Here is a 22,590-nt window from a genome sequence, read left to right on the forward strand (position 1 = left end):
AGCGCCAAGGACTCTTTCTTTCGATAGAGCAATTAAGGATCGAGAACACACGCGCAAAATGGCAGGAATGTTTACGCTATTAACGCACAATTAAAGATAAAATGCGGCGAACAATGGTCTGGCCGAAAAAAAAAATAAAACAAAGATGAAACAACACACACACACACACACACACATACTATACACCCACACAGGCACACAGACAAACAAAATATCCGTGGGGGTGGTGGCAGGGATGAAAAGCTGCCACAAAAAGGGCAATTCATTAGGAGGCGAAAGGGAAAGGAGATTGGAGCGTATGCAGGTCGAGGGTCAGAGGTCGGGGGTCGGGGGTCGGGGGTCAGAGGTCGGTTTGGATCCAGTTTGGATTCAGTTCAGCTCGGTTGGGTCCGCCGCCGCGGCCGTGTCATAAAAACAAATGTGAACGTGAACAGGCCAGACGGCACAAAAGGCCGCCCTCGAAATGGGGGCGGCACCGAAAGGGGCGTGGCCCGGTCCACGCCCACTCTCCCTCCGCCTGGTTAAATACTGCAGCAGCACAAATATGCGACAGCAGTAGCAGCCAGCCACATCGACCCTGGCGCATTCATTTCATTCCGTTAGGGATGTCAAAAAAAAAAACAAGAGTATGAACGATATATAAATATTTGAGCAGGCTGCATTTTTGTATGCAAAATGTAATATACGTATCGATATTTTGTACTGAGTTTTTGCCTTACTGAGAATAAAAAGCCTGGAAAATATATCCATCCCGTATCAGTCGGACCGATACTTCGTGCGAGAGGTACTTTTACTTGAGACCAAGTCACCCACCTACCTAGTATTATATATATTTTCATTCACCCCTAGTCAGGTGTGCCGCCCTGTGCAGTGGGTGGTGGGTGGTGTATGGGTGGCAGGCACTCGCGCATTATTTTTGATTTGGCAACAGCAATGGGCCCCGAACCAACAGTAAACAAATTAAGTCGAGCGTAAAGTCGGCCAGCGGAAAGGAGGCGGTTCCATTAAGGGGGCGTGGCGGGTCAGCCAGTGGGCGGAATGGGAACGCATGCAAGCGTGCAGAAATCGCAACAAATTAAAAGAGCCGCAAACAAAGGCGAGAGCCCCGAAAGCAAAAGCCGAATAAGATGACTGAGCATGCCAAATTGGCATGGCGGGTCGAGAATTCGAATTCGAGAGTGCTGAATGGTAAATAACGAATAACGAACAACGAACAACGAAGGCGAGAATGAGACAGATGAAACATGAAAAGCAAACATTTAAAAGGAGAAAATGCCAAAAAGTGAAAGTGAAAAACTTGAGATAAATTGGCTCTGACAAGAAACCATTTCTCCTCAGCGATGGCGGCGATCAACTAAATTGGTTCTATGGCATCAGAGGGTAATTGAATACCACTTTCACTACTCATCTACAGGGAGATATTAGAAATGGCCTAAAAACATTGAAATGTTATTCAACGAACTGAGCTTCAATTTCAAACCGATTTCACAGCAAAAGGGTCGCGTTTAAAACGATGAGATTATTTGATTGCCACCTTTTCAGGGCTTAAGCCAGTGGCGGAAATTAAGAATTCCCACGGACGAACACGGTGAACACAGTGAACACAGCGAACACAGGTTGTCCTCGCATCAGAGGGACGGGGCATTTGTGTAATGAATACAATGCACGTACTCAACGGCGGTCAGCGGGGCTAATGGACATTGGCCAGAAGGGATCCATGCCAGCACTACACCACTACACCATGCCTCCTTGCCTCCATGCCACCATGCCACCGCTGCAAGCTCCTGGCCCTCTGTCATAATTAGTTATGGGCGTGGCGGCGGTCGCACATTATCAAAGAAGCGAAGCCGAGTCCTGGCGCTCTCTCTGGCACTCCATGCTAATGATGCCTGCGTGTCCGCACATCCCTGTGCGAATGTGTGCGAATGTGTGTGTGTGTGTGTGTGTTTGGTCCTAATGGCGACCGCACAAGGATGCAGCTGCTCCCAGTAACCTCTTGACCCTCGTGCCGCACATGTTGCACGTGCCGCGCACATTTCACGCTAAAAGCCCCGTGAAGCGAAGGAGACAGCCTCGCTGCCACTGGAAACTGCCCGAAAATGCATCGTTTCACCTGGGAGATGTGATGAAAGTTGCATCGCTAATTTGAGTTTAAGTGTCACCCCGCAGAGAAGAACATGTTTCTTTGGGGTTGGAAGATTAATGAATGAGCACTCTGTTTGTTCTACCAATAAAGTTGAAGTCAAATGATTTTACCTAACTATGGGGTAATGTTCCAGCGAATTTTCTTCGCCTGCCACTGGATTGCAGGGACTTCAGGGTGTCCAAATCGAAGGACTTCGAAGGGACAAAGCGGAAGGGAGCGGAGGGGGGCGCATGCCATCCGATATTGATACGCAAGGCCAGTTGGCGACGCTGAGGCGGCTTCAACTTTTTGGCAAATGGCTCCGCTGACCTCAGCTGCAGCCGAAGACACGTCTGGGTCACCAAAGAGGGTCGCCGTCGGAAGTGGAATCGGAAGTAGATGTGGATTCGGAGGGAGGAGCGAGCAGAGTGCAGAGGAAGTTGAACTTAAATTAGTTTAGCCCAAGCAGTTTGATTGCTTCTGGCCGGGCGAAGCGATTGAAATGCAAGCAGGACCAAGTTGCACCGCAACACAGCCACAAAATCACTTTGGCTTACAGCTCAACTCAACCACCAGCCAGCAGCAACCACCCACGTTACGTTGCCAGTCGATAATAATTGGCGCTGGGGGACGCATCGCATCGCATCGGATCGCATCGCATCGTAAAGTTTGACAATAAAATCCATAAAATGTCAGCAAGATATAGAACAATACAATGGCGGGTGGAGCGAATGCTGAGCGCGAACAATGGGGCAAATCAAAATTTATGGCCAACAATTAAGTGGCAAGTATCGAGAGAACGATTACGTACTTGTGGCTTGTGGCAAGAAAGGACCTTTCCAAGGAAGGGGGGAGGGAAGGGAGGGGAGTTAAGTGGGGGAGGTGGCATATCAAGTGGGTAATCGCAGACATCAGCGTGGCTTTCTGGCTTAAAATAAAAGCACTTCACTCACGACTTCCGCCGGAATGTCACCGGAGAACCGGAGAACCGGAGGAGAACCACGACGTTCTAAACTCAATTATCATAATTTACTCAGCCCCGAGAACGGGCATAAATAAATATCAACGTCAGTCAATTTTAATTTCGCTCCGAGTGAAATGTGAAGTGCGCGCCGAGAAGAGAAGTATGCAAAGCGATTTTTCATGCACATGTGCCACATGCCACATGCTACTCGAAGGAGGAGCAGGGGAAGTGCCATTGGCAGTGGCAGTGGCAGATAAACAACATCGAGTCGCCAGGGTTGTCATCTTCTTCCTTCCGCCTCCGCCTCCGCATCCCATATCCCATATCCCATATACGATATCCCATATACCATATCCCACATCCCACATCCCACATCCCACATCCTACTGATTTGCGCACATTATCCCCGCAGAAAATGGATGGGGATGCGGCAAATATGAGAAACAAGTCGGCAGCGGAAGGATCCGCCAACTGGGACTGGAGGACATACATCCACTGCTCCGCTGCTCCACCGTTCCCGTCTCCCGATGATGACGCCCATTCAGATATTTATTATTTATGCCCAGCGAACTCGCGCACACACGCAGTACTTCTACCTTTTGCAACTGCTGACATTGTGGCATGAATTTTGCAACAGGCAGCTGGAAAAATAGCGAAGCAGATCGAACTACTTGTACCCACTGTTTGGAGAATACAATTTAGGTCCTGCTATTATGGTTGTCCTATAAAATCCAATTTGTAGCATAAATGTGTAAAAAAAAAAAAAAGAAATAAATTCGAAGCAAGTTCGGAAAGATTAAACAATCATTCAGCCAAAACCGAGAACACTTTTGGGGCACAGATCATATGCACCCATTGAAAATTCGGATGTCCGCATCCTGCAGCGGCATGTCGCCCCCATCGAAACGCATTCAACCTTTGCCGACCGATTCGATTCGAGTGTCCTTAGGCCCATTAAAAAAAAAAAAAAAAAAAAAAAAAAAAAAAAATACGTCAAAAAGTGGAGAGAAAATCGAGAGGACACAAAAAAGAGGAGAAAAATCAATAGGCTCACAACGCACATCCTGGGAAATGTGTGACAAGGACACTCCGGCACACACATACCAACACACAGACTCACACACACATACGCACTCACCCAGGGGTAAACTGGCAGCGAAGGACAATGGTAATTAGGGCATCCCCAGCCTGCTTTTTGTTTTGCTTTTGTTTTGTTTTGTTTTGTTCGCTTTGCAAAGGATATGGATTGGTGATGAGCATCAGGCACCAGTTGCGTGGCCGGGTGTACTGCGTCAGCGCCTTCATGGAGATCTCGGGGAATCCCGGATACGGCAGGTTCGGCTCCCCGGACGAACTGGACGAGCTGGAGGAGGAGGTCTGCGAGGAGTCGCCGTCGTCGGAGCTGCAGCTCCCATTGCAGCTGGAGGCGGTCGAAGAGCTGACCGCTCCGCCGCCGCCGCCCCGCGACCGCCCACCTGCCGCTGCTGCCGCTGCTGCTGCTGCGGCGTCGCTCAGCGAGGAGGCTCCACTGTGCCGGCGACCTGCCCGCCGACGCGGTGCCTGCTGCTCCTGCCGCTCCTGCCGCTCGCGGCGATCCCGCTGCTCCTGGCGATCCCCCCTTCCCGGATAGCGGCGCCTGCTGCCTTCTCTGCCATCTCGATCGGATCCCGAGGCGTTCGATGTCTGGCGGTGATGCGATGACCTTTGACCGCCGCTGCTCGCTGTCGCTGTCGCCGTCGCCGCGGGGTTCATCCCCGATGATGACTTCGCATTGGCACTGGAGGAACTTGTTTTGCGCAGCCTGCGGCTTCCGCGCCGGTGGCCACTCCCACCGGAAACGCCACTGCCACCGCCCCCATCGACGATCACCGTCATGGGCGGCTCATCGTTGGAATGCATTTGACCTAATCTGTTGTTGTTGTTGTTGTTGTTGTTGTTGTTGCTGTTGCTGTTGCTGCTGCCAAGCTTGGTGTTGCAGTTGCCGATGTTGCTGTTGCTGTTGCTGTTGCCGTTGCTGTTGCTGTTGATGTTGCTATTACTGTTGATGTTGCCGTTGCAGCCTTCTGTTGCTGCTTCCACGCGACGTCGCTGGCCATTCCTAGCTGATGCTGCTGCTGCTGCAGCTGCAGCTCCCGCTGCCGCAGGTGTTGCAGGTGTCGCTGCTCCGGAGGTTGCTGCTGCCGCTGATGGAGTTGTTGCCGCTGCTGCTGCCGCTGGCTGTGGCAGCATTTTCTGGGGGGCCAACTAAGCGAACGCTGGTCATTCCATCTTGCCGGCGATTGCTGAAAGTGAAGAGGGAAGCCAAGCAATTAGGACAGTCATTAAAACCTAATATCAAGCTATATAACAGCAGCATCAGCTTGCACTGAGAAAAACAAGTATATCCGGATACTGATATATGATTCTATATATGTATCCGTTTAAGAAAAATTCAAGTCTATAAGTCGAATAGCACGTGCTCTCATTCTATCAGTATTAATGTTGTTCGCTTGCTTTTTGCACTAAATATGTATTTGATTCGCAGTTTTGATGAGCTCATTTGAACTCAATTTGGGAGCCGACAATTTTCTCCTTGTGTACGTGCAAAGTTTGGGAAATTGATTTTTAATGCGATACTTGGCGTCAGCAATGGGCACCAACCCACCCACACACCCACACACCAACACACACACGAACACCCTCCCTTAAAACACAACACTCGACCCCCCGCCTCCCCTTGCCAACGTAATAAAGCCAAAACATAATTTATACGCACGTGCATTGCTTTTTGTAAAACCTTCTGTGCGTGTGTGCGTGTGTTTGTGTGTGCCAGTGTGCCAGTGTATGTGTGTGGAGTACGAAAAAATAATGAGAAACACATTTTGTGCGTATAGACAGAATCGTAGCATACTTTTCGGGAGAGACCCTTGTGCGTAGGTGTGCGTTAAATCATTAATTACGGCCCATGTGCCCCTGCATGTGTCGTGTGTGTGTGTGTGCGAGGACCTCTAACACATTAACGTGCCAAAAAGTGCTTCGTTGTGGCTTGCCACACACACAAGCACACACTCACACTCACTTACTCAGGGGAGACTTGCAGTTGTGTGTAAATTGGCTCATTGATAGGCCGCCATTGAGGGTCACAAAGAAGGGGAATGCTTTGAAAGGCTATTGAGATATTTGAGCGGATCTATGGAGTCGATTGAGCAGGCAGCACACTGGACTCCGGCAATAATAGCCAGCACCAGCTTATCGAACAATTTATCAAAATGCAGACACCCTGAATACGAAAACCAAGTGTTTGCCTCCCCGACATTTCAAGTAACCGATTTTGATGAATGCTCTGCTGGTGTGTCAATTAATTGCAGAGTGCATACAGAACTGAGAACTGAGAAAACAATTGTTATTCGTTATTAGAGGGGAATTGATTTATTTAAAATTTCACAAATATTTCACACAAGTTGGTTATTCCGGCTTACTGCCTGTCTATAGGCAATATCAATTCTATCAATTTTTTGTTTTGTCAGCTACTCATTATTCTAGGGGCTAGACACGTGTCCTGCACAACTGCTTTTTCTCGTGCCACCATTGTTATTTATAGGTGGAGCCCGAGACTGGAAATCAAAATAATTAATAATAGCTGCTTGGCGCCATTTGCTTATCAGGCGGGAGCGGAAGTCAGCGCCAGAAGACAAACAATGGCAAACACTGCCACACACAGCGGCACATGACAATAGAAAAGTTACCGCACTATTTGGAGAGCGTGGAGCAGGCTCAAGGAAGCGGGAATATATATATATAGTATAGTACACAGGAAGAAAAACAACTGTCGTAGGGAGCGAATCTCCATCTCCATCTCCATTCGCTGTAAGCTGTAAGCGCCTTGTACGAAAGCAAATGGCACATGGCACCCGTGTAAGCTCTGTTTGGGTTGGCTTTGTGTGTATGTGTGTGTGTGTGCGTGTGCGCCATGTGTGTGCCCTACACAGATATACATAATTAAACACAAACAACGCGGGAAAGGAAACTCTGGTGTTGATATTAGTCAAAGGGAGAGTAAAAATACAAACAGGCTAGCACACACACACACACAGAGACTCTGACTTCGTGTGTGTGAGTGTCGCCTGGTTACGAGATCAATTTGACATTTAAACATGTCGGATGTTAACGCGATAACAATTTGAAATGGGTCAACACAGCGCAACACGAATTTATGTTGTAAGCGGACTCAAATTGCAGATATATATCGGACATATAGTAAACCGTTTGCCCAGCGAGCGGGCTTATTGTGGGGCATTCAGGGGATTTCCCGTCCATTCTGCGTTATAATATCGACAACAAATTGCAAATTATGTTGCAAGGAATCAAACTTTACGGGCTTAACCATTTGTCAAAGGCAATAAGTGGCGGCTAAATAATTACAATTGAATGTGGACTCGACAGAAAGTACTCGTATTCACCAGTTGCTCTGAAGCCATGTGGAAATATACGAGGTAACTCCACTGTGCGTCGAGCTGTCTTGCAAGTTCTTCACTTATAGCCAACCAATTTGTTATTTGTGTTGGCTTCGCCCCTTTCGCTGGGGGTTCAATGTAAACAGCAACTAGGACGACTCACTTTTTCACTCCGTCGGCGCCATGAAAATATGCAAATAAATTGTCGCTTATGTGGCAAGATATTTGCACAGTTCTCCAGCTTTTTTTTTTTTTTTTTTTTTGAGGCTGTCGCTGTCGCAGAATCTGCAGATATATAATTTACTTTTAAATGCAAAATCAAGCCGCTGTCATTGATAGCTGTCGCGGCGGGAGAAGGGGAAATAAAAGAGGCAAAATAATACGCATACGCAGCGTGGTACACACGTTGGCAAATAAATCAGAGAGACAGCGCGCCTCCATGTCGCCCGTTGGAATGGGGATCCGTTTTTTTTTTTGTCAGCTCATATGGGGCCTGCCTTCCTCGAGCCGAAGATTTATGCTCACCGCCTGCTTTATGAGGCAGCGACTGTCAGGAAAAGTCGCCGATATTAACATAAAGCTTTGGGCCAAAACAAAAAAAAATACGCTTTTTCCTGGGAGCAAGAACTTGGCAAAGAACAAAACTTAACTTTCAGTTATCAATGCTCTCATTCCGATTGCCATTCCATTAGGCAATGGTCAGTAGAGACATCGCCCCGGTTGCCTCGATTGCCTCGATTGCCCCGACTTCCAAGAGTTTCTCCACTTTTGCCGAGGTTCCCGGGCTCAGCTGTATTAACATTAATATTTATGATTGCTCATCTGTGTATAAATCGAAGCTTCGTCTCGCTTTCGCCGCTTTCATTGCTTGCTTATTGCGCTGATTTTATTATTATTTTTATTTGACTTGGCTGGCATAAAAGGCAGTCGAAGGAGAAAACTCATTTTCATGTTCAGCAGCTGCCAGGAACACAAGCAGTGAGATATATATACATATACACGTATATATATCTATATATACACCTGCTTGAGACTCAGTTTTTTGTGTTTCCATTTGATTTTGCAATTCTACGAGTAGTATGCCCACCAACTTCCACCGCTTTTCTTGCTTTTCTTGCTTTTCAGCTTCATTGAGCGCATTGCTTTCACTGTTCACTGTTCGCTGTTTCGCTTTTTATTTTGTTTTGATTGCCCCTGCCAGAGATTTGAGCTTTACTTTCTCTTATTTCCATTCTTTTCATTCACAAGCCACACGTTGCTTATTGTCGTTTTAAATACGCAGACATAAAATTCATATTTTTATGCTCCGCTTTTTATTGGCCATGAATGACGGCCACTGAGCCGCTCGGAAAATCCAGAATCCAGTATACGGAAGCCGAAAGCCGGAATTCACCTGGAGCACAGCCGTAAATTTGCCAGTAAAGCATCAAAAGTATCCCTTTAGCATCCTCTATATACATATTGCACACATCCTTTTCTCCATTTGGCAGTTCGGTAAATTTCGTGCTTTTTTATTTGCAACTTTTACGTAATACGGTTAATGGAATCTGAGAGTGTGTGTGTGTGTGTGAGTGTGTGTGCGTGGGGTTTATTCATTATTCGATAAATATTCAGCAAGTGAGCGAGATGCACGTCTTAAGTTTCGTTCTGGGACTGAGGGCGAGGCGATTCAATTTGGTAATGGAAGCTATAATCGAAAAAATCGATTTATAACCGAGTCTATCGCAAAGAAGACGGACGATCCATGAGTTGTTCGGACGATCAAGTAATCGATTACACTGTGCGACAAAATTTAACGAAATGTTTGTTTGAGTTCCTTTTTTGTTTGTTTTCCGTTAAGGGGCATAAGTTATGCACAAAAATATTTATGCCACCTTCTAAGTGATAGGATTTCTTTTTATACCCTTGCAGAGCAAAAGGGTATTATAATTTCAGTCAGAAGTTTGCAACGCAGAGAAGGAGACACCTCAGACCCCATAAAGTATATATATTCTTGATCAGCATCACGATCTGAATCGAAATATGTATGTACGTCTGTCCGTCTGTCCGTCTGTCCATCTGTCCGTCTGTCCGTCTGTCCGTCTGTCTGTCTGTCCGTCTGTCCATCTGTCCGTTTCCGCGCAAACTAGTCTCTCAGTTTTAAAGCTATCTTGCTGAAACTTTCCCAAAAGGTGTGTAGTTATTGCACGCAGTATATAAGTCGGAACGGGCCGGATCGGCCGACTATATCGGATAGCTCCTATACGAGAGAATGAAATAAAAAATTTTCACGCCGTTGTTTTTGATCAGATCGACTTGAATTCTTCAAGATGGCGCTTTCTAAGTGTTATTGAATTTCGTATTAAATTTGAACAAAATCGGATAACTCTATCATATAGCTGTCATAGGAGAGATCGTTGTTTTTTATCCCACGAGCATGATTTTTTGAGTATCAAGTTTTTAAACTAGCCTTGATTTATAAAAAAAATTTCATCAAAATCGGACAACTATATCATATAGCTGCCATATGAACAATAGTCAAAAATATGGAAAACTAATAGAAAAGTCGTCGTAGCTTCGATGTTCTTTAGCCTTTGTGTATTCTGTTCGAAAGATTTGATGACTGCAAGGGTATATAAGCTTCGGCTTTCCGAAGCTAGCTTCCTTTCTTGTTTTATGATAAATTTTATGAAATTATTATTATGAAAATATTTAACTCAAAATATTATTTTTTTTTTACTTCCAATAAACTATTATTTTTTTTAAAAGTGAAATTTTTTTCTGATTTTTTTGGCTTTTTTAGAGGTATCCTCGCGTAACAAGTTCCATACGAAGTCGCCCAGGGTATAGAGCTGGGAGAAAAAAATTTTAAAGCATTGTTATAAAAGCCTAACGTTATATTTGCTTAATATATTTTAATTAATAGATATTGAACTTGCATAAAACGCTTATAACGGTGAAAAAATATTTTCCCAATATGGTATTATAAGGCTGTGAAATATGCAAAAACACGCGTTTTTGGGACCTTTGAGTGTGCGTAGAAGCTGATTGGCTATTGATATTAACAAATCCAAAAACTTGTATTCTTATTTTGACTAGTAGAAGTGAAAAATAAGAAAAAATCAACTCAAACATTTTTTTGTCGCACAGTGTTATCGATTCATTGTTTGATTAAATTGAAAATATCATATAATCGATAACTTACAATTTCGATCTGATCAGAAATAATAGATTAAAAAAATTGCGCAATGATTTTCTTGTATATCGATTATACATTTTGTAGTTAACTCACGTAAATATCCCATGGAATATATACCTATACTTTGTATTACCGCAAGGCAACATAATGAATTCTTTTAATCACAGAGAGCCCGTAAGTTCTTAAGCTTATTAATATCATTATATTCAATGGCCTTCCTGGCGAATGCAACAATCAATATCGAAATTCCCTTAATGAAATTGCAACCCTTGAATTCGCTTAACAAATGCCAACGACTTAATTCGATCATTTCGCGTAGCGCCAGTGGACTCCAGTGGAAATGCGACCCCGATACGAATTAAATGCTCTTCTTATTTCATTTTATTGGCTTTTAACCGTATTTGCTCATGCCATACACACTTGGGAAAATTGTACTTGCAAATAATTGCGCATACGCCGTGTGGGCTCAGTGTTCAATCAACATTTTTGGCGTCTCGCTTTTAAGTAATGAGAACGAACGATGGCACCTTCACCTTCGCCGACGCCTCATTGGCAAAGCTACAGCCTCCGTTAAATAATACAAAAAAAGCGGAAAAGGTAAAGGTAAAAAAAAGAGGGAAAAACAGTGGGAAAATTCCAAGGAAATGGAAGCCGTCCAAGGCTGCGGCCCTGTCGCATCGATATTGTAAATTACTTTCGCTACGCTCTCGCTGACATTGAGAGTTCCTCCGAAAAAGGCAAATCGCTGGGGCAATCCCTTCGCCCCCAACGAAATCACGGAATTATGCTGATTTAATGCTTCTGGGGAATGCCAAACTAATCGCCGCCTAGTCGAGCAGACCTAAAATAAAATAAATCGTATAAGAAAACTGATACAGATATAAATATCTGGGGCGAACGAGGGGAGCGAGCCGCATGAATTTTTATGCAAATTCTTTTAGGGTTCAACTTGTTGAGCCAAAGGGACGCCACAAGCCGTCTCCTTTCTCCTTTCTCCTTCAGGGGTGGAAAGGGGGCACACGGCAGCCTTTTCACAAATTAAACAAATAAGACAACAACGGACGACGACAAAGCTCTAATTCGATTTGAGCTGTGAACTCCCCTTCACCACCGAAGGGAACATTTTGGAAATGGCAACGACATGTAAATACTTTTGCCCGCACACTCGCAAAAACATGTGAAATTCACCGAATACCAATGACAAAAAAAAAAACAAAAACGAAAAGCGAAAAAAAGAAAGAAATGTAAAACAAAGTAAAAGGAAAAAACGAATTTGTTGGTTGTTGACAAAAAGCCCGAAGCAAGAGGCCTGGTGCCTGGTGCCTGATGCCTGATGCCTGGACAAAAGTTTTCTTCGTACTCCCAAATCGAAAAGCACACGAATGAATTTTCATTCAATTATCTTGAACATTCGCCCGACTCTCCAGTTGCTTTGCTTTGGTTTTGGCTTTGGTTTGTTTGTATGTTTGTTTGTCCCGCCTGGGGAATGAAACTAGCCCCAAACTGTTCGGGGCAGAACGAGCAGGACGAAGCAGGACGAGACGGGACGAAGCAGGACGAAACGGGACGAGCGAACAGGAAGGCCAAAGGCCGAGCACGTTGAGGCCATTGTCTTGGCTGGAAATTCATAGCCGCTCTGTTTCAATTTTCGGTCAGTCAAGGAGGAGGTCCTGTCCCCATTCCCATTCCCATTCCCATTCCCGCTAACGCTTTCGCTTTTTATCTCCTGTGTCCTGAGTCCTGAGTCCTCAGTCCTCAGTCCTGAGTTCTGTGTCCGGTGCTGTGTGCTGTGTGCCATAAAATTTCATTTTATCAAGCAATGAAAACGTGTCGACTCGCACTCAAGGTATACACACTGCACTACACTGAAAACACAGAATGGAGTTTCACTGAAAATTGTGATTTCTGCAACTTAGTCCTAATCAGAATACCTCTGAATTCTCTTTTACGATTTGTTCTACTTTTTAATTTTTACAGGATATACTTTCGGAAAAGTAGTTCAAGACATTTTTTGGCTGTGTATTTATGCCACAAAGCGCTCGGCGTAATGTCTTTAAAATGTAGTACTCCCATCTCCCATGAGTTTGTTAAGGAAATCATCTGTATCTGCCCTAGGGCAGTTAATGGTGCGATTCGTGTGGTGACACTTGTCTCTGGGGCGAAGGCCACCTGACCCCCTGACCCCTGATCCCCGGCTCCAGCGATTCGCCAAAAATGTATTCCTGCCTTTATGACCCAGCCGTCTGTTCTTGATAATTTTCAATTAAGTTCGGACCGCTTTTCGTTTATTTTCGCCTTTGTCTGTTTTGTCGCTTGACGCAAATTTTGCTTTTTAATTGGCCGTCATCAGGTCAGCGGCAGCAACCTTTGAAATTGCCAAATAATTTACTCGCCGTTCCTTTGTTACTATATATACGTATCTATTTGGTTGGTCTGTTGATTAGGCGGAGAAAGCGGAGAAGAAGTGGAGGTGGCGCAACCTTGCCTAATTGCTCCGTCTCCCGAGAGAAGAAAGTGCCCTGGCAAACTTTTCCGCCGCTCGTAAAAGAAATGCTCGGTAAATGAAAAGCGGCGTCCAAATGCGGCAGTTAAATTCGCAAATGAAGCCGAATGATTAAGTTAGTGGGAGCACAATGCGGCTGGAAAATGTTCGGGAAATGCTGCTTGAAATTTAAAGCAGACAAGAAGGTGTTTCAATTTGCAATATTTAACTGAATAATCTTTGTATATATATATATATATATTTTATATATATTTGGCAATATTTAATTCTTTTTTTATATATATATTTCAATAACAGGCAACTGGTAACTGGCTAATTTAATTTGAAAGTGTGTGGCTTACCAGTGCAAACAACCCGAAAATGTTATACTTTTTCGAGTAAGCCCACCGAAAATATACTGCCAGATTTGGCCTTCTTGACCCTTGGTTTGCCGTCCACAGTTTAGAGTGTTTCGGTCGTTTTAACCCAGTTTTCGGGGCCGTCATAAAAAGTCCGGCCCCTGAAAAAAAAAATGTATGACAATTAAGCTCGGAGAGCTCGGAGAACTGTGAATAACCGAGGGCAAACACTGGACCCAAATGCGCTGAAACTGCAGCCAAGAGATACGAGAAAGGAGAAAGGAGAAAGCAGACGACCCAGGATCTTGTCCAATCTCTCTGACACATGACAAAAACTGAGCCGGACTCACCAGCAGAAGCAGAAGCAGAAGCAGCAAAGGAAATGTGCAACTGAAATATGGAACTGAGGTCAAATTGGGACTTTAACTCGAGCTGCTCGCCAGCAGAATGACAACTGTCCCCAGCATTTTGACCTAGTGCTAAGCAGCGAAACAAAAAATGAAACAAAACAAAGCAAAACGAAAACAAACCAAACCGAAACGCACACTTCTAGTTGTGTGTTGTGTGTAACCTTTGCCAGCGCAAGAAGAACATGGCCTAGCACTTGTCTACCCTTTTGGCCTCGTCATTGTTTGCCCCACAGGCCCCCGAAACTGGCAATAAACTTGTCTATTTTAGCACATGCCACAAAAAGAGACGCCTTGGCGCTGCGAGCGGATAGCAGATAGCAGCTGGAGGTTGGGTGGTTGGGTGGTTGGGTGGTGGATGAAGGGCAACTATGCCAAGACATTGTTGAGCTCTTTTAAGAGCAGTTCTCATTTCTTTTGTTCGGTGTGCGGCGCAGGCGAGCTCAATTTGAATTAAATTCAATTTTTTTCTGCTTCTGTTTCTGCTTTCTATGCAACTTCAAGGTTGCAACAGCAGCAGCAGCAGCAGCAGCAGCAGCAGCAGCAGCAACAAACAGGCAACAGCCTTTTTTGCATTTGCCAGCGGCCATTAGACCAGATATTCCCTCCCTTCCCCACTTTCTCGACCACTTTTTTTCCATTTTTGAGCAGATCCCACGCTCGGTTGGCCTGATTTCGTTCATTCTGCCTTAAAGTACCGATTATGAGGCTCTGATGTTTGCGATTGATCAAATAGAAACTATTTCCCTTGCTTACCTAAAATCGTATTCAGAAATTTGGTGGCAAATCGAAATTAATCGCAGTCCTTTTGCCAAAAAGTACACAGTATCTAATAGTCTGGTTAGCCCAACTGATAAATTCGTTCCTTTTTTAGTTTCCTTTTTTTGTTTTTGGTTTTGGCCCATTTTCCCCCTTTGATTCCTCTCGCTTTTTGCTGCTTTCAATCTTTCTGTTTGCATTTTTCGGGGTAGATGAAAAGGCATTCCGAAAAGCTGCCTTGCAATTAAGAAATTTGTCAGTTCGCAGTGCAGCCAAACGAAATGCGAAATGAATGAAATGCAAAATGCGAAATGCGATGAAATGAAATCAAATGAAATGAAATGAAATGCATTCAATTGAGAAATCCGTGTGGCACAAAGCAAGTCGTCTAACGAGCGCATAATTAAGGCCCACAACCGATGACGTTTCTATAAAAGTTGAATTATAAATTTCTGTTTCGAGTGGTGCAAAATATGCCCAGACCTCCAGATGATGATGATTCTGATGATTGTGATGATTGTGATGATTGTGATAATGATTGTCACGATGATGATGATGATGGTAATGTGGCGGTGGCCGTGTTGCCTTTTGGTGTCGTTGTCCTAGAACTGGGACGTAGCCAACTTTTGCTCTGCTATCTGCCGCACTTCCTGTTTCCTGTAACACTTCCCCACTTCCCCCACGTGCCCCCCGTTTCCCTCTTCCACTCCCACCAAACAACAAAAACAACAAAAACAACAAAAACAACAAAAACAACAACAAGAACAACAAAAAACAACAACATGGCCTTCCTGTTCATCGTATATGCCATTATGGCCACTTGAGTTGATGCCAAAGCTGCCATTTGCCGCTCCCCTCAGCTTCCCTCTCCCCTCTCCACCTTGGCTCCTCCGCATCCTTTGGCCACCACCCCTGGGGTCACCATTGGATGTCATTTTTCGGCTCTTTGAGCGCACAAGTTGGCACGATTTATGAGAGCTCATGAGAACTCCGGCAAGTAGCAACAACTTTGGCTCCGGCTAAGAGCAGCCATATCGACTAAGTGCATTTGCCCGTTTTGCATATCTCGACACTCTAGACACTGGACTCTGATGAGCAATTCCTTCGGGAAAGAGAAGCCGTAGCCTTCTTTTTACACCATAATAGCCTAACAATTAAATCAGTTCAATATCATTGGTTGGCATTGTTCAATTTCAAAACGAAACCATTTAAAGCAAAACTAAATATCTCAATCTACTCGTGCATATGTAGATCATATCAATATTAAATTTTAAATTTAGTTTTCTGTATTCTTGGTTGCCAGTTCCTTTGCTCTCCACCTCCAAGAAACTTAACCTTTTGTTGGCCGGGTGCTTGTTGCATTTTTGGATTAGCAAGCTCCTTGGTTTGGTTGGTTTCCCCATCCTGTAGAGCTTCGTTCCGCATCCTCCGCCCGCATTGAATTACACACTTCCGCCTTCCTTCCTGGCATTCTGAGTGTCAGTTCGCAGTTCGCCGGCCGTTCAACTTCCTAAACGGTTTGTCAGCCCGCCTGCATACTTCCGGAAGGAAGGAGGAGCAGCTGGTCCTGGCCCATTGGCATTGGCAGCTGTCCTGCGCCAAACTTATGTGTGTTAACTGGGGGGAGTTGTACCATATAGTTGGGTGTCTGCTCTGCCATTATTGGTTTACGTATTTAACAGGGGAAATGTTGCTGTTAGCGAGCACCATCGGATTGTTTCCGCTTCCGCTTAGTGCTAAATATCCAACTAATTACAAAATACTGGCACATTAGGAGCGAAGAGAGCCATTTAAATGCATGTGCTCCATTTTGAGGGTTTCTAAAATCGATTTGAAGTGCCCTGAATTGTGGGTATGCAAACTATTCGAAGCTTGAAAACATTCCACTAGCAGGAGATCAATAAACCGACCTTCCCGAATTCAAAAATTGAATCGCAGATCATTTGGGAAACCAACTACTAACAATAAAGGAAAGGTCACCTTAAGATAGGGATATAACTAGTTATGTTATGGGATCTGGAAGCCAGGTTTGGCTTACTTTTCTAGAATCCCTAATTTATCCGAAATATATAATATAATATTATACCTGCAACATATTGTTCCTGCCACAGACACGGCCTGTTGTTGTGGCAACCAGTCAACTGTTCAACTGCTATTCAGACGCGTTTGGAACAATTTATGAAACTACGCACCGTCGCATCGTTTTCTTGGCAGCCTCCTCCTCAAAACTTTAGTCACTCTGCACTCTGCACTCCCTTTTCCCATCAGGTTTTCCCTTTCCATCCGCAACGAACACCAGCAAACAGCTAAATAAAAAGCACCCCCATCGAAATGCCGTGAAAAGTTTTGGCTCTTGGCTGAGGTTTTCTCTCGGTTTTTGTGCCAAAAATTAATTAGGCTAATTAAAATGCTGGCATTGGAGGCGGATAAAGACGACGGCGGCGGGGGGAGGTAGAAGCAGCCGAAGTTGGTGCCAAAAAAAATCAAGTTCAAAGTTCTTCTTTTGGCGGCGCACTTGGCACGCTTGATTGAATGAAAACTTGGCCACCTGCTGGAAAAGGAAAAATTAATTAACCTGGCCAAAGTGCAACTCCTCTTCAGTGTTCAGTTTTATTTCGGTTTTTTTGCTTGAAAACAATTGGCAAAACTCGGAACTCGAAATATAATTAAGCTGTTGTGTTTTGTCGTCTCGTTTTTCGGCAACCCTCGGGGCCTTGAAATCAATTAGTGCGTCAGTCAGTGGCGCTCCAAGAAATCGGCAATGGGAGTGGAAATGGCTGTGGAAATGGAAATGCGATTCCGAAATGCCGAGTGACCACTTTGGACAGCTTGGGGCCGCGAGTCATTTGCCATCCGCCGTTCGCCATTCGCCACGCGAAATGAAAAAAAGTTGTCCAAGCGCGAATTTCCCACCCGCGCTTTTCACCCACTTTTCACTTTTCACGATTTTCACGAGAGTTTCCACGCATGGCCGCAGGCCACTTGAGCTCCGGTTTCAGCTGCTCTGCAATTTAGACTTTGGTTTTCATTTAGGTGTCCCCGTGTGTTGTTGTCACACTTTTTGCTGAGGCTGAGGTGTGGCAGTAAGGAGGCGAGGGTCGGTGGGCGGTGGGCGTGGCCAGACTGGGGAATGCAAATGTACCCACTTAAAACAACGAGCTTTTAAAGTGCTCGAACTTGGGTCATTAACAGGCCAAGAGCGTTTCTGCCGGCTTATGAGATGAGACCAAAAGACTCCTTAATCTTTTTTGCTTGGCACTTCCGAGGTTTCCATTTGCTATTAATTATTTTCTCTTGAAACCTGTGACACTATTGACAGTGATTAGATTACTCAATAATCAAGCATTCACCTTCTGATTAGAATTACTATTTATTATGTATTTCCATCTTCTAACTATGTATTAATCTTGACTGTTAGCTCGATCGAATCTCTCTCTATTGAAAACCTTTCAAACTCTTTAACTGGATTTCTGGGTCTTTAGCGATTTCAAGGCCACTGCAGTTCCTTTTCTACTCTTTATCAGTGAAAGTCAAAGGTCAAGTACAACTGGTATTCACCCGCAATTTGCCGCTTTTTTCGGCATCGGATTGCTAAATGCCTTCATTAAAAGCGGCAAGTGCGCAGGCTGCTCCCAAAAAACGCAGCGAGCGACTCCGACGACCTTACACTTCGTCAGGTGGCTGGTGGGTGGTGGGTGATGGGTGGTGGGTGGTCGGTGGTCGGTGGTGGCTAGTTGGTGGTGGTTGTGGGTGATGTCAGGTGGGTGCTCCCAAGGGGAGGGGCCAAGAAACAAAAACAACGGGCACGTGCAACACAAAGGCGGCTAAAAGTGCTTCAACCTGCAAAGGTAAAAGTTGGCTGTCTGCACTGAGCGAAATAAAGTGTGAACCCAACAAAGTGGATGGAAAATAGTATAAAGTGTATAGTAGCACTTCCAAGGCATAAAATACATTTAATTTCGTTTTAGGTTCTTTGGGATGTTTGTGAGGAAATACTAAACACACAGAATATTCATTCCTCATTTCTCATTATTAATTCCTCATTTAGAATTTGCTTTCGAGATCCCCTTTTCGCACTGTGCATCCGTCCCAGTTGCATTTGAGCAGCTGACGTTGCTTTGTGGAGAACCATTTTTCCATGGTTGATAGTGAGTGGGTTGCCCACCACCACCACCCACTGGGGTGGCTTTTTAATGGGAGGGATCGCAGCTGTAGCTGTAGCTGTGGCTGTGGCTGTTGTTGTTCTGGCCCGCTTCCTCGGGCTCCACGTTACTTTGTCCTTTTATGCAGCATTTCTAAGCCAACTGACAACATCAAGAGCTTGCCACTCTGTCCAACCTCCCTCCCCCTCCTCCTCCTCCTCCACCCGTTGTCTCCGCCACCTGTGCGCCGCACACGCTATTCCGCCCACCACCCACTGCACCCACTGCCACAGCCATTTCACCCATTGCAACACCCCCTTCAAGGCAATTGGCCGTGTCGCGGTGCGCTGTGAAATAGGCAACACTTGTGGGGATGCGGGCCTCGCGAAAGGGTTGCCATCTGTTGATGCAATCCCCCAGTGACGAGGAGGGGGTTGCCCTTGCCCCCTTTACCCCCTTTACCCACTTTACCCCCTTTACCCTTTGCAATCGAAGGCCCAAGGCCGCCACTGTCATGTGCACGTGGCTCAAAACGGAGCCTTCCTTTCGAGGATTTGGGGTCCGTGATTGCATAGAAATCAGAAAACTCTCTCCCCCTCTGGTGGATCAAATTTAAGTTATAAATAATAGATAGGGCAAACAATAGATAGGTTAGATAGTTATCAGATAATCAATCCAATATATCACATTATCTTGAGCCCAATTGCTGGTCATTTATTGGGTTTTCCGACCATCTGCATCTGCTGGCCATTTAAAGGTGAGTTACTTGTAAAACCCCAAGATCCGCGTCAGTTGCGAAACCAATTTGCCCACAAAGGCACCTGTAAGCTCGTCCATCAATTAGATGATCGCAGTTGGCAATCAAATCAATGGCTCAAATGGCCCCGGGGCACAAAGGCCACCGAAGGAGCCGAAGGGATCCGCAGCTCAGGCGGGGGACTCCGCTGGCCGGAATACACGTACAGTGGCAGTGGCCCAGGTGCATTTATCAATTTGGCCGAGCCCCGCAGCGCAAATGGCAACAAAGCCGGCCAAGGGACACGATATGACACGACGACACGGAGGAGCAAGGAGGAGCAAGGAGGAGCAGGGCGACTGGCTACTGCCGTGCGGTCCAAACAATGATGGCTAACAAACTAAAGACGGAGGAGCAGACAGACAGACAAAGCGCTACACAGCAACCAGAGAAAGCCACATCAAATCAAAATAATTCCTGCAATTATATATACCTGAACTATACATCTGGATTGTCCGTGTAACTATACGAGTAGCATTATAAAAATCGTGTGCCAATTTCAACCTGAATCGACTTTTTTCCCCTGTGTAATGGCCAACTTCCGGCAGTTTGGCAGACAGTCGGCGCAGCTGCAATTGTTTTTAGCCAAACAATGGGAGCCTGCTCCTTGGGTCCCGGGCCTGCACTTGCACCTTCGTCTACTACTCCTCGCCAGCAATATCGCTGTCCTGCGAGACAATGGCCAATTGTACAGGCAGGCAGGCAGGGCATCCTGCGATGCGAACGTTGTAATTAATGCCTCAGGCCACTGGGATCTTGGACTGAACGTATACTATATACTATATAGGCATTGTTTGGCCGGGAGGAACAATGGCGACAACAGCCAGATAGATACTCTTGGCCCTGGCCGTAAACAACAACAACAAGAATGAACTGCAAAAAACAACAACAAAATAAATAACAACGAGCAACTGCAAAAATGAAAAGAGGCCAAAACATCTTAAGCAGAGGCTCAATCATCACAGGTCGTCATCACAATTCGAAACCTGAACTGAAATACTGAAATGTTTTATTAAATGCGCCCTCCGAAGAGCAACAACAACAACAACAACAACGGCAAACGGCAAACGGCAAAATCGGATTAAATATGCATATAGAAACAGAAACATCATATGCATATGTACGGCTTAAAGGAAAACGTGTGCGGCCCGGAAAACTCGTATACGTACATACATATACATATACATACATATATATATACAAATACATATACATACATGAAAGGAAAGTATTTAATATGTGGTGAATAAGGAGAGCAATAGAGTTTGCTTTTATGAGCTGGCCCATTTCCGTTTCACCTGCCTCTAAAAGCCACTCATCTATTCATCTGAAATATCCACTAAAGCCATAATTGGCTTAAAGAAACAAATACTTTTTGTATGAGAGGAAGTTAATTGAAATAAAATAACTACATTTACACGATAGCAATAATATCTAAAAAATGAAATTATCTTTCAGGGTCTTATCATATAATTTTCAAATTGCCAGTAAAAGCCCTTTACTTATATCCATGCGCTTTCAATTTTAATTTTAATTTTAATTGCAAATTAGTGCTCCGTTGTGTCTTTTTCGGCCATTTTGTGCAGTTGATGAGAAGTGAAAGGTGAAAGGCAGCGGTGTTTCCACTAGCAGAGCACTTTGCTATTTGCTATTTGCGGACAGACACATTTTATCAGGTCAATCGAATAAAATCAATAATTGGTCGGGTCATATCACGCATACGCCGCATTAGCCGCACAACTGTTGACAAAGCCGATGAACGCGGCCCCCTTTCAGCTTTCACACTTCTGCCCGCTTCGGCGATAAATCAGATTTTAATTGGCATCTAATGTGCAGTTCGCTGGCCGCTGCAGCCAAATGGCCAGCAATGCATATTTAATGGATCAGCATTATAACGACATTATTTGGATGCTAATTATAGCCAACCAAAATTGGCAAAAACACCGGCACAAGCCGCAGAAAAACAATTAAAATGGCTGCTGAATGGATGGATGGATGGGGAAAAACCTCAGAGTCCCACAAAACGCCACAGCAATTTAATATTTGGCAAATGCTCCACTGCCACTCGAGGCGATCCACCATTTGGCCCACTCACTCTCCGTCGTGCTGGGCAATCAATAAATCTAATGAAAATTTCTTCGCCTCGACCTGTCAACAAATCGAAATTGTGCTAAGTCCACACTTGGGAAAATCTTAAGTCTGGTATTTGAAAAATTGACAAGCCGAGACAGCATTTATGGATTTATAAATTGAAAGTAATTTAATAATAGGGAGCGCGAAAGGCAGAAGCAAAAATAAAACGAGTACTTGCGGATTATAGCTCGTTATCGCCTTAAGCCCTGTTTTTGGTTTGGTTTGGTTTGGTTTGCTTGTAAATACGCGTTCTGGCAGTGCACGACCATGTCCTTGCCCATATCCATGTCCTCGCCATGTCCATGTCCTGGCCCTCCAGCTTGGCGTGCAATTCAATTAAAGTTGCATAAGGCCATCGGACAATGGCTCCTCCGCGTCCACCGTCCACCGTTCACCGTTCACTTTGGCCATTTGGCCAAGTGAATTGTTCACTTTGATTTGCCCATTTACCCGCCACGCCCCCCGCCCCCTTTGGACAATCTGCCGCCCAGTTTTGTGACAAGAATGAATGAACAATGGCTTTGGTGTCCTTGGCAGCCCGGGGCCAAAACATCGGGATGAAAATTAACGAGGGGTGCGAGGCAAAGCTGCCTCACCAACTCTGAAAGTCGAAAGCTGAGAACTGAGAGCTGGGAGCACACATATTAAATTACCAAGTGGCAAGTCAATTGGCATATGTTAGCGTGCCGCACAAGGCACCACTCAGCCAGAGTTGCCAAGTTAAATGAAGTCAAAAATGTAAATTTCATTTGGCAGTTCAAGACGAGAAATTCGCCCCCGCAGAAACGGAAAACGGAAAACCGAGAGACGCA

The 22,590-nt window shown here is 45.1% G+C and overlaps 1 protein-coding gene across 1 annotated transcript in view; it reads right to left on the minus strand.

The window, feature by feature from the left end:
* Window positions 1-22,590, minus strand: part of LOC108096997 — an 84,326-nt gene that overhangs the window by 39,247 nt on the left and 22,489 nt on the right. The window contains 1 exon segment of the mRNA XM_043207577.1: window positions 4,333-5,371. Coding sequence (XP_043063512.1) covers window positions 4,333-5,318 — 986 coding nt within the window. The 5' untranslated portion in view covers window positions 5,319-5,371.

The sequence above is a fragment of the Drosophila ficusphila genome, unplaced genomic scaffold (assembly GCF_018152265.1).
Source record: "Drosophila ficusphila isolate 14025-0441.05 unplaced genomic scaffold, ASM1815226v1 contig_198, whole genome shotgun sequence".
Classification (NCBI taxonomy): Eukaryota; Metazoa; Arthropoda; class Insecta; order Diptera; family Drosophilidae; genus Drosophila; species Drosophila ficusphila.